Below are 12,959 nucleotides of genomic sequence, written 5' to 3'. Positions count from 1 at the left end.
TGTTTGGTGTCATGAATCATTGGCTACTGAACATAATGTGATGATGACAAACATACGTAGGTAGACAGAAACACAATTGCTCTGGTAGTCACACAGACAGAGCGGGAAGCATGTATGGCAGAGATATTTACATACAGTCAGCCAGACTTCCTGCCTTTGTGAAGCAGAGAGCATTTTTTTAGACCCATTGATGCAAGATCCACTCTTTCCTGTGTATAGGGTAGGGGGAGGTGGAGGGATGTCGTATGTGTACAATAGTACATAAAGACAATTTAACAATTTAAAAAATGCTTAAAAGAGCCTATATAGGCTGTATAATTTTATAAAGTGTATAAAGTAGAGTGTTTCCTATAATTGCTATAATTAAAAAGAATTGCTTGAGTTAGCCAGCCATCTTGCACAATCCCCAACAATTTTTTTCTAATTTATTTCAGAAATATGTATATATATATATATATATATATATATATATATATATATATATATATATATATGTGTGTGTGTGTGTGTGTGTGTGTGTGTGTGTGTGTGTGTGTTTGTGAAAAAATAACGGATTTGAGAATAAATCTGTGTGTGTGTGTGTGTGTGTGTGTGTGTCTGCGCTTGTCGCATATCTCAGTGTCGGCTTTCGTTCATTGTGTTGAGGGCGAGAGTGCAACAATTATACTGCTGACTATTCGTGGGAAAACGGACATTTTAAATACTACATCAAGGGGAACCTGGAGTTAGCTATCTTGAGCGCTAAATTAAAAAGAAACACGAAATATGGGCTGCTAGCAAAGTTTATTATCTCGCTACTCTTAATTCGCAGGTATTACCGACTTCACACATCTGATATCCGAATGGCAAGACTTATCTGAGGTAAACGTTTCATTTATTCATTTGCTTTCTAATATTATGAGACTCTACTGAAACTTAAAATGTTTATTCATTCTGTGTCGCCCACAGGCGCATTATAATAATAGGTCTCTTTTGAGACTGAAATATTAAACGGCAGCAAACCGGGGCACACTTAGTGCAAAATGTACAACATGGTAAACGCTGTTGATGTTCATTTAAAAGTATAAGAACTGAGGAAGACATGTACTTCTATAAATAAGATGTTTTAGAAACTATCCGACAGTAGTTGAATCCGCAGGTTTTTTATTACATTATCATGCCAAGCCTTGCTTATCAATGACTTACTACTTCAGCCTTTTATTTCCTTTTTTTTCCCCCATAAAACTTAAAAGGCACATAATAGACAATAGTAACTGGACAATCGACTGATAAGCAATTTTATGTGGTGTGTTTTCTCATTATTACATTACAAATTAAGGAGATTAAAAGCCTGGAATTAATTTTAAGTGGTGAAATTGCATTTGGTAGCTGTTCACAGGATCTCTCATTATTTGTGGGATAGGGTGGCTAGATGGAATCCCTTTGTCATAAAAATATGCAAGATCAACTAAACTGTCAAAAAGTTATAAAGTTATAATAGTCCATACTATTATTACATATAATAATTCCATAATTCCAAAGGGATGAGTGTGAAAATGCAAAAACAAAAAACAACAACAAAATAAAAACACTCTCATAGAGCAGCACAGTACAGTATGGTGGTGGTAGCATCATGCTTTTGGGCTGCTTTGTTCAACCAGAATTGGGGCTTTTATCAAGGTGGAGGGAATCATGAATTTTTAGAAATTGCTGATGCAAAACCTTAGGAGTCTGCTAGTAAACTAAAGATAAATGGGATTTCCTCCTGTCATCACAATGACCAAAGCATACATCCAAGTCAACATAGGAATAGCTTAACCAAAAGAAGATTCATATTTTTGAATGACCTGGCCTGTGCCCAGAACTGAAAACACCTAAAAATCTATGGGGTGACCTGTAGCAGACTGTGCACAGCAGATGCTTACAATTTGATGGATCTTGGATGTTTTAGCAACAAAATATTGTCTTCTTCTTCTTCTTTCGGCTTTTTCCTTCAGGGGTCACCACAGCGAATCATCTCTCTCTACCTATCCCTGTCTGCTGCATCCTCAACACTTGCACCCACTAGCTTCATATCCTCATTTATTACATCCATATACCTCCTCTTTGGCCTTCCTCTTTGCCTTCTGCCTAGCAGCTCCATGTCCAACATTCTCCTACCAATATACTCACTCTCCCTCCTCTGAACATGTCCAAACCATCGTAATCTGGCTTCCCTAACTTTGTCCCCCAGAAGTCCAACATGAGCTGTCCCTCTGATGTACTCGTTCCTAATTTTGTCCAACCTTGTCACTCCCAAAGAGAACCTCAACATCTTCAGCTCAGCTACCTCCAGCTCTGACTCCTGTCTCTTCCTCAGTGACACTGCCCCTAAACCATACAGCATGATGGTTTCACCACCAGTCTCACCACTGTCTTGTATGCCTTCCCCTTGATTCTTGCGGATACTTTAGCAAGGAAATATTGTCATTATACCATAGTTATACCATACTGATAGAATCTTACTCTATTATCTTTCCTTTTTGTGAAATGTTCGGATGTAATTTATCTTGGTTTAATTTAGTTAGAATCACCAAATCCTGCCATTTTAACAGTGTTTAATTCAGTTGTTTATATATTATCATATTTATTGTGTATTTCTCACTCTATATATAAATATTTGCATACACTTAGATTTAACTCATTAAAAGTCATTTTTAACCAATCCACAGATTTCATATTAGCAAACTATAATTTTGGCAAGTCATTTATGATTACTTTGTGCATGACGTTTTTTTTTTTGTAATTTTATCACAATTCCAGTGAGTCAGAAGTTTACATTAATTGACTATACCTTTAAACAGCTTGGAAATGCTGTTAAGGCTTTAGGCAATTAGTCATTACCTTCTTGTAGGCTAAATGGGTAATTGGTGTAAATGGAAGTGTACATGTAGATGTATTGAAGTACAAACTTCAAATTAAATGACTTGTTGCTTGACATCATGGGAAAATCAAACGAAATCAGCCAAAAAAAATTGTGGCTGTCACAAGTTTGGTTTATTCATGGGAGTAGTTTCCAAACATCTGAAGGTACCATGTTCATCTGCACAAACAATAATACAAGTATAATTACAAGTGTAAAGTATAATAAAGTCAAGGTATTGGAATGGCTGTCACAAAGCCATGACTTCAATACAATAGAAAATTTGTGGACAGAACTGAAAAAGTGTGTGCAAAAAATGAGCCCTACAAACTTGACTCACTTACATTAGTACAGCTTACTGTAAGAAGCTTATGAAATGCTTACCTGAGTTCTTTAAACTTCTGACAAACTGGGAATGTGATAAAATAAATAAATAAATATTTTTCTCAACAATTATTTTGATATTTCACATTCTTACAATAGAGCAATGACATAACTGACCTAAGAAAGACAGGGAATGTTTTCTATGATTAAATGTCAGGAATTGTGAAGGGAAGAGAGAGAGAGAGAGAGAGAGAGAGAGAGTTTGCTACTAAATGCATGATCTGCAAATTAAGGTTCTGCTGGGCATTGTTATGTAGAAATATTATCTTAAGCACATGTAAGTTTCAGCTGTTTACATGTACTGCCAGCTTCTAATTAATACAACCACTGCTGTGGAATTGCTATTTTGAGATTCATATAGTTGGTAATTGGTTCCAAATTCTCTTAAATATCCATTCCTGAGCTTGCAAAATACACATCTTGGTTAAGTATGCCAATGTCATTTGTAACTAGGATTTGTTTGAGGGACATGTGTAAAAATTCAAATACATTATTATAATTAGAAGCTGGCAGTACATGTAAACAGCTGAAACTTACATATGCTTAAGATAATATTTTTACATAACAATGCCCAGCAGAACCTTAATTTGCAGATCATGCATTTAGTAGCAAACTCTCTCTCTCTCTTCCCTTCACAATTCCTGACATTTAATCAAATGAGGATGGGTTCCCTTCTGAGCCTGGTTCCTCTCAAGGTTTCTTCCTTTCCATCCCAGGGAGTTTTTCCTTGCCACCGTTGCCACAGGCTTGCTCATTAGGGATAAAATAAAATAGTCTAACTATAGAATTTAATAATTTATTCTTATTTCTAGTTAATTAGTTATTTTTTATTTTTTATTATTATTTTTCATTTTCCCCTCCCCTTTCTCTGTTTTCTTCTTTTGTAAAGCTGCTTTGAGACAATGTTCATTGTAAAAGGCGCTATACAAAATAAACTGAATTGAATTGAATTGAATATACACTTTATTCAAGTCTTAAATTTTACTTTCTTTCTACCCAGTCTGATACTACTTTACTCAGTTCCAGAGATCAAATGTTCCCTTCTTTGAGGCTGACACTATGCTCTAGTGGTAAACCCACACAGTTACACAGACAGTGGTGAAAATGTTTCAGAGATAGAGAGGAAAAAGTTGAGGTAATGCTGAGACATACGATTCTGGCGCAGCTGCAAAAAAGCAGACATCTTGTACATTTGAGTTGTTTGTACATTTCAATCTAATTAAAAACAAAGACAAAAAATATTATTAGCAGCCATGTCACAAAGTAATATTTTTCATTAGAGGAAACTTCTGTAATTCTTTTATAGCTCACAATTTTACTGTTTTCTCACATTAATGAATGACAAGAATTACCCATTACATTTCTAGGTTTGTTTTTGGTTAGCTGGAAATTTTTTCTTTGTTTTCAGTTTGCAGAACATTCCCATAACTTTCTCTTAACCTTACATAATTAATGTAAAATCCTATACTGCATAATCCTGTAACCTAATATGACATGCAATAATGTATAATCCTGGAATTTCCCACACTTCTGGGTTTGTCATGCTTTGACATGCTTTTGCCATTCTTTTTAAATATGTTTTTACCTGGATACTTGCATTGTTATTATGTTTCATATACTGTCTCCTGGTTGTTTCCCTCATGGCTTCTTATTGCCTGCACCTGTTTTGAGTTTACTCCTTGATTGAATATTTCAACCTTCATGTGTCCCTGTACATTTTAAAGTTTACACTCAGTGTTTCAAAGCTGTTGATACCAGGGACGTATCTAGGATTTGAAAACATCAGGGGCTGAGCCCAAAACATCCGGGGCTAATTGAGGAGAGGGGGTAAGCAAGAATAACACATTTTGTAAGGGCATTTTTATGTAATATTGTTTAATATTACATAAAATATTTAGTATTGTTTAATATTGTTTAATAAACACAAATTAACACAAACAGTATGCAACTTTAGAAAATTTAATTCAATCTTTTTTCTGACTCCTACCATCATTTCAGAGTCTTGCTACTAAAAAAGGAGTTCATTAAAGTCATTACATTTTCTCTCACACAGGTATACCATGCAATATTATCTCTTTTACAGTTTGTGTGTGAAGCTGTACCGTGTAGATCCTTTATTATTACTATTATTTTACAATAATCTATATTATACATGCACCTATTATTTCATTCCTGATTCATGCTGTCACTACTGTATGAATTATTCTTTGTTTATTTTTTACAGCTTCTCTTCTCTTATCATTCTCTCATCTCTCATTCTCTCAGCTATCTTACTGCTTGTATCTTGTCTACTTCATGCTCCTGATGACTTTTCTATATTATTTTTTTGAGGGTGGAATCATCAGAGAGTATTTCCAAGCCTTGAGCAAAACGATCAGTTATCATACTAGTATTTCTAGTGCTGAGAATTCCTTTATCAATTGACAGAACAGCTGAATGATGGAGTCTGTTCTGGTCCATTGTTCACCTAAGTCATGTCTGTATTTTAACTTAAATACTGCATTAGTTGAATAATAGAAAGTCATGAGGTTCAGACTGTAATGTCTTAGTGCTTTAACAGTTTAGATTTTATTTAGATCTATCTTTAGGATGATTTAATTTAAGGCTTTTGTTCGTCTTGGGTATGGAATAATATTCTAAAGGGTCCTATATGTCAGGGGTTTTCAGAATCAAAGACAGTGGGCCTCCTTTTTAACACAACATACATTTGTTAGCCGACTTTAATCAACTGTGTTAACATTAAATATCAGAAGTTACACTTTTATCTGAATAATAAGATTGTTGTGTTTTCTGACATTTTTATTGCTGTCCCGTTTAAGGGCTGTAAGGTATTTTAGTCACGTGGTGTGAAAGCGGCGCCGCGCAGACCGACAGGTGTAGAACGCGAGAGCGGTTCTAGAGCATATTCGAGCGCACACTCTCGCGGTATTTTGGCGAGAGCGTGTGTGTGTCTGTGTGTGTGTGCGCGCGCGTGCGGAGAGAGATGTCAGTCAAAATCGTGTACAGTAAACGGCAACAGTGCTCTAATAAAACGATCAACATTTCATTAATTCCTCTACACTCCTGTGGAAAATTCGGGATAAAACATTCGGGGCTAGATTAAAAACATCCGGGGCTCGAGCCCCGAATGAATAGCCCTAGCGACGACCCTGGTTGATACCAAGCCTTTATACTCTGGTTTGGCTGGTTTTGATCTTGTTTCTTGTTTGTGGTTTTCGAATAATAGTCTTTTAACTAAGATCAACTCAGTAGTGCTCCTGATTCTTAAAGTTATCACACACCCTCAGCCTCATCAGGTGAAAGACAGGGAGTTGATCATTCACTTACATCTCACTGTGTAGGTATAATGAAAACATTTATAATTACCCTATAATGCAATAGATGTTTAATTAATTTAAAATAACTGTGATAATACCTCTGTCACTATTTTAACATTAATAAGCCACAATTAAATAGAAATAATTAATTGCATTTTATACTATTACATGTGTCTTTAGGTATAGGTACCAATAACATGGTTAGTTAAGGGCTACTTCACTAGCAACATTCGCTGTAGTCAGCTATCTTAGCTGTTGTAACTAGTTAGCACTTAGCACTCCATGCTAATTAGCTTATAGATGTCTATTTGGACAAAGATACATTGGAGCTTTACAAAGATTCCTTGGAGCTAAATGTTTACATCAGAGTGTATTAGACTATTATTCAATGACTCTGCATTTTTCATATATACAATAGTAGCATTAGCATTTTAAATGCTGATTACTAAAAAGTAACACCTGATACACCCATTGTCCTTTTACTATATTTAAATTATTTAAATTCTTAAATTGTGCAAACACTTGATTTCTGTGGAGGACTGTATATACAGTGGTGCTTGAAAGTTTGTAAACCCGTTAGAATTATTTTTACATTTTTGCATAAATATGACCTAAAATATCATCAGATTTTCTTGAAAGTAGACTGAACTACTGAACTACACACTCAAACCAATGAAGATAAATATATTATACTTGGTAATTCATTTATTCAGGAAAATGATTGAACAGTGCCCTGTTTTATTTAAATAATCTATCAAAGTCTGATCTTCACAACATGTGTTTGTGAAAGTGTATCATGTCACATACAAAGGAGATACCTGAGGACCTCAGAAAGAGAGTTGTTGTTTCTCAGGCTGGAAAAGATACAAAACCATGTCTAAAGGGTTTGGACTCCACAAATCCAGTTAGACAGATTGTGTATAAATGTAAGAAATTTAAGACTATTGCTATCCTCCCCAAGAATGGTAGACCTACAAATATCACTCCAAAAGCAAGACATGTAATAGTCTGTGAGGTCACAAAGGAAACCAGGGTAACTTCTAAGTAACTAAAGGCCTCTCATATGTTGGCTAATGTTAATGTTCATGTGTTCACCATCAGGAAAACACTGAACGACCTTTGTGTGCATGGCAGAGATGCAAGGAGAAAGCCAATACTCTCCAAAAAGAACAGTGCCACCTATCTGAAGTTTGCTAAAGATCATGCAGACAAACCAGAGGACTACTGGATAAATGTTTTGTGGAGGGATGAGGCCAAATTTGAACCTTTTGGTTTAAATGAGTGCTATTTTAGGAGAAAGGAAAACACTGCATAAGAACCATCTGAGAAACATGAGAAACATCATGGGTTCACAAATTTCAATCATAACTTTACATGTGTACATCAAAATCATATAAATTAGTTTATTTTCAGCTGTAAATTATTCATTTTTAACATGCATCTGTCATTAAAGCATTTTGACCTAACGTAATATTCACACTGAATCCTTATATAAAAATCTCCTTAGTGATTATTAAATTCTATGAAGACAATGAGGACAACATCCACTTCTTATTGAGTAATTTTAATCTACAGCATATATCACAAACTTTTCATTTATTTATGGGTCATTCCTGGGATTCTGATATATTTAAGTTCCCTAGAATTTTTAAAGTGGTGGCTCACCAAAATATGCTCAAATACTATTATATTACACTAATAATCTGGGGGACTAAAATATTTCAGAATCCCAAAAATGATCCATAAAACACTACCAGTCAAAAGTTTGGACACACCTTTTAATTCAATGTTTTTTGTTTAGGGATTTATTTTCTACATTCTAGAACAATACTGGAGATTTCCAAACTATGAAATAACACACATGGACTTAAGTAATATGTAATGACATATGTAATGACAAAAAACAACAGTCAGTTGTTATTTTAAGACACGAAGGTCAAGTGTTCTGGAATAGTTCTTGCAAGAATAGTATTGTCAAGTGCATTTGCAAAACCCATCAAGCACCATGATGAAACTGGCTTACATGAAGACCATCCCAGTAAAGCAAGACCAAAACTTACCTCTGCTGCAGAGGAGAAGTTCATTTAGAGTTACCAGCCTCAGAAATCACCAATTAACAGCACCTCAGATTAGAGCCGTTATGAAGGCTTTACAGAGCATCAGTAGCAGACATATCTCAATATCAACTGTTCAAAGGACATTATTGTGTATTTCAGCCACCTTCAGCATTGCTTTACAATGTAGAAAGAAATAAACACCAGGAAAGACCATGGAATTAGGTGTGTCCAAACTTTTGACTGGTAGTGTACATAATAGCTTTGTTCTCCTGCCCTAAGAGCATGCTGAGTTATGCTGTGCATTAAGCAGTGTCCTTATAGTGTTCTGAGAATTAAATCCAAATTTGTCAGAGAATATCATCTTATTCAAAGATCACACACAATGTGACACTTACTTAAACATAAGTTAAACTTAAACATAGTTAAATCTTTCTGATATAGCATAATATACAACTTACCAGGTCTTCTAAACAATTATCACTATATATTAACACATTACACTGAAAAAAATAAAAATCATAACCTTCTATCTTTACCTATAAAATTTTGATTTAATTTAGATTAGTTTAGACATAACTTATTGTTAATTTGATTATGTCTGATACTGCTTAATTTATTTGAATAGTTTTCTATTGTTTAATTAATTGGTTTTTTTTGGTCCAAATACATTTTTTAAAATGACTATGGTTGACTCAATTTATGATTGTCTAATTCAAACTTAAACATTTAGTTATACTTGTGCTTAAGTTCATAAATCGATTTTCTCTTTCGATTTTTGTGTTACACAGACTGATTTAAAACTAGCAACTACAGTGATTTTTTGGGTTTGCACATTAAACATACTATTAGAAAGAGTTTGAGAACAGTTTATATTTTGAAAATATCTCTATTAGAACTTGATGTATGATCTTTTGATTTTCGTGAAATTTCGTGGCAATGGTGTGTCAAAGTGTCAAAGTTCACTGGGTCATGTACTCGCAGCAGTACATGACCCAGTGAAAAATTTTACAATTTTTTCATCGATATTTTTCAGACATAATGCAATACATTTAACAGTATAAGTGATTCAGATTTGTTAATAATGGTTGCTTTTTGCGATTGATACCAATATTTACCTCATGTTCCTTGGATTCTGCTTAGAGTACGGCAATTTTAATGTGACCCGATTATCGTCGAATAACAAACATGGCGAAATGTCTTTAAACTTTGAACTTGTATGCGATCAACATTCTCGATCAAAATGCAGAAAATTTCATAATTTTAAAAAAGGAAAGTTTGCAGTTTTTAATGATATATGTTACTTAAACTCTGAATGAAATATTTGACTTTGAATAATTATACCAAATTTTAATTTTGGTGTAGGAAAAAGCGGCAAACAGCATTTGAAAGCTCATTCTTTTCTCTGATTAGTGGAAATATTTTAACTTTACATAATTTAACAATCAGTATATGCATTTTGAATATACTCACCCCTTCAAAACCACATCTGTAAATGAGCTGGTTATGTCATAGGTAAAAAAAAGAAAAAAATATATAGCACACCACAATTTAGCAAATATTTTTATTAGCTTTTTAAACATGTATGTTTGAGTACATTTTATTTAATGTATTTTCTGAAAGAACAATTAATTTATACCATATATAGGGATTCTGGCATATTCCAATAGGCTTATCAGTTGATCTATGGTTGCTATTAAAAAAAAGTGTACAAGAGAACTCAAATGCAAGTGCAAGAAAAAACTCAAGGCAGGTTTTGCAAACAGTTTTTTTTTTGTTCAAAGAAATAATCTTTCACAAAAAGAATATTTACAAAAGAATCATATGTATTTTTTTTAATTCAATGCATGTTTAACATTATATTCTTCTTGTCAGGTTTATAATTGACAAAAACCCTGAAAACACTGAAATCATGCCACTGATTATGACAAAATAAAACTATTTTCATTTCTTAAAATATACTGAACAAGGTATTAATAAAATTTACAACTGATATAAAAATAGAGCCACTAAAGTAAAATACTAAAAATAAGCTAAAGGAATAAAAATAAGATACAAACAAGTAACAATAAAGTAAAAATAGAACATACAGTATATGGTGGAAAATTGCAATAGAAAAATTAATATATCAAAAATAGAGAAGGTAGTATCTGAATACTGTAACTCAATCTGAATATGGTACAATGAATTAGTACATTGAATGTTATATATACAGTATATTGGTAAAGTGCCAAATAATACATTCTTCCTTTGGTTTATAACATTTGTGGGATATTTTTTGTGACATATTTCACAATACATTGAACGAAATAGAAATAGAAAGAAATAAACATCAGGAAAGACCAAGGAATTAGAAGGTGTGTCCAAACTTTTGACTGATAGTATATATATATATATATATATATATATATATATATATATATATATATAATATATATATTTTTTATATGTCTCTCAGATCATCAGATGGTCCACAAAGATGACATCTCTTGCAGTCAAAAGCTGACGTCATAACCTGCAGTGTGAGAGGATGGATAACATGGAAAGTTCTGTCTCTGATTGTAATGTTTCCAATGGGTACGTCAACAAAGTCTTCAGCGTGTCTCTGGATATGGAGAGTGAAACAGGGATTGTGCAAATTCGCAAATCCAAGGATCTTAAAGAATCTTTGGATCTGGCTTCCTTTCAGGATCCAATCAAAGAGAAACAGGAAATGAACCGGGCATCCAAAACCACAGGCATATGGAGGATTCTCAACCACCGAAGAATTGCTTCTGACCATGATAGACGACCACAATCCATGATACTTCCAGGGGAAACATCTACCTCAAAGCAGTCATTTGCTGACAAAGTAAAGGGTTTCAAAAATTTGAAGTCCCCCTTTGTCTTCAGAGGTAAATCTTGCAAGCTTTCCAATCCCAAGTTCCACAGTGCACTTAAAGCCGAAACAAATGAGTACAGCAGGAACTCTCCTGCTTTGTTATACTCTCAAAGGAACATACTCAGGAATAAAGGCAAAAGGCACTCATATGCAGGTTACACTACTGAGTTTGATTGCTCTTTTGAGGATATTGACTTTGCTACTACAATTGACAGTGATGACCAGTTGCCTATGAATGCAGGTAAGCAACAGAAGACTCACCTATGCACAAAGATAGCTCACTCAAACTGCAACAACTCATTTGTGACAGACTATGAAGAACAGTATGTGAAAGAGAGCCCCAAAGTACCTCTAGGAGGCAGACGGTCAAAAGGAGGTGATGTTTGGAATTACTTGAAAAGAATTTCCTTTATAGGAAAGGGAAGCTCAACTTTGTTGGAGAAGAGCTTTGACTCCATGCATACACTGGACAAAACAATCAACTCAGACTATGGCTCTGTTGACATAGAGTGTATTAAAGACTCCATGCCTATACCTAAACAGACAGGTCCAGATATCAAAAGCAGCCACTTTAGGGGACTGGTTAGGTTCTTCAACAGCATGGCTGAAACTGCTCGAAAATGGAGGAACTCATCCAGGCCCTTATCACCTCCTGAAGGTGAAAGTCCCAATACTGGTTCAGCAAGAACACAGCAGATTCAATTTATCCATACTAATGTTAATGCACTTAAGAGAAAACCTGATGCTTTCACCAAGCTTGCCTTCACCCCTGATATATGTGAGGTGATCTCACATGTTAAAGTTTCAAACAGGTCCCCAGATACTGTGTTAAAATCCTGGAAAGCATGGCCAGATTCATCAAGCTCTAATGGATTCTCTGATGGGACAGGATCACAACACACCTCCACTCACACCTCTCTGGCCACCATTGAGAACCACCAAAGAACTGATGGCCCGGAAGGAAGTTCTCTGTCTGAGCATGATCTTCAGGTTGTCCTACAGGAACAAAGTGAATCTGAGTCTTCTGGTATTTTAGATAAAAACAAAGGACAGACAGATGGTGAAAAAAGGGGTTTTTCCAGTAATATCATTCATGACTGTCCAGATGAAATATTTAAGGTAAGACAAACTATGCTTATTCTGGATTTTGATTTTAGCTTTAGTTAGACTGCTTTGTTTTACTGTTGTCAGTCTTAAAAGTTTGCAAGTGTTTTGTTCTACAAAAATTTACATCCCATGACTAACCAGTTTAAATATGTACAACAGTTCAATTTCATAACATATTGTTTTATTAAAAAGGAAAGACTTTGTTCTATATATTGGACGTCACATAGAGCAGTTTAGAGTAACACAGACAACAGAAACCAAGAAGAACCATTTACCCTTCCTAAGTAGATTAAACTATCAATCAGGGAAATGTACTATTGTTAACAGCTGCTTAT

At 34.4% G+C, this 12,959-nt stretch overlaps 1 protein-coding gene across 11 annotated transcripts in view; it reads left to right on the top strand.

Annotated features, from left to right (window-relative positions):
- Nucleotides 1-593: 593 nt before the first annotated feature.
- Nucleotides 594-12,959, top strand: part of LOC131357531 (spermatogenesis-associated protein 13-like) — a 72,730-nt gene continuing 60,364 nt past the window's right edge. For 10 of the 11 annotated variants that reach the window (XR_009205284.1, XR_009205285.1, XM_058396541.1 and 7 more), the window contains exons 1-2: nucleotides 594-861; nucleotides 11,095-12,636. Coding sequence is in view for 9 of the 11 variants with exons in the window: in XM_058396541.1 (XP_058252524.1) it covers nucleotides 11,167-12,636 (1,470 nt within the window). In the remaining 2 variants the exon portion in view is untranslated. The remainder of the gene's footprint in view (nucleotides 862-11,094; nucleotides 12,637-12,959) is intronic. The other variant, XM_058396544.1, reaches the window with a different exon arrangement.

The sequence above is a fragment of the Hemibagrus wyckioides genome, linkage group LG08, assembly GCF_019097595.1.
Source record: "Hemibagrus wyckioides isolate EC202008001 linkage group LG08, SWU_Hwy_1.0, whole genome shotgun sequence".
Taxonomy (NCBI): domain Eukaryota; kingdom Metazoa; phylum Chordata; class Actinopteri; order Siluriformes; family Bagridae; genus Hemibagrus; species Hemibagrus wyckioides.
Note: the sequence above shows the minus strand (reverse complement) of the source record. Positions and strands in the feature narration are given on the sequence as shown.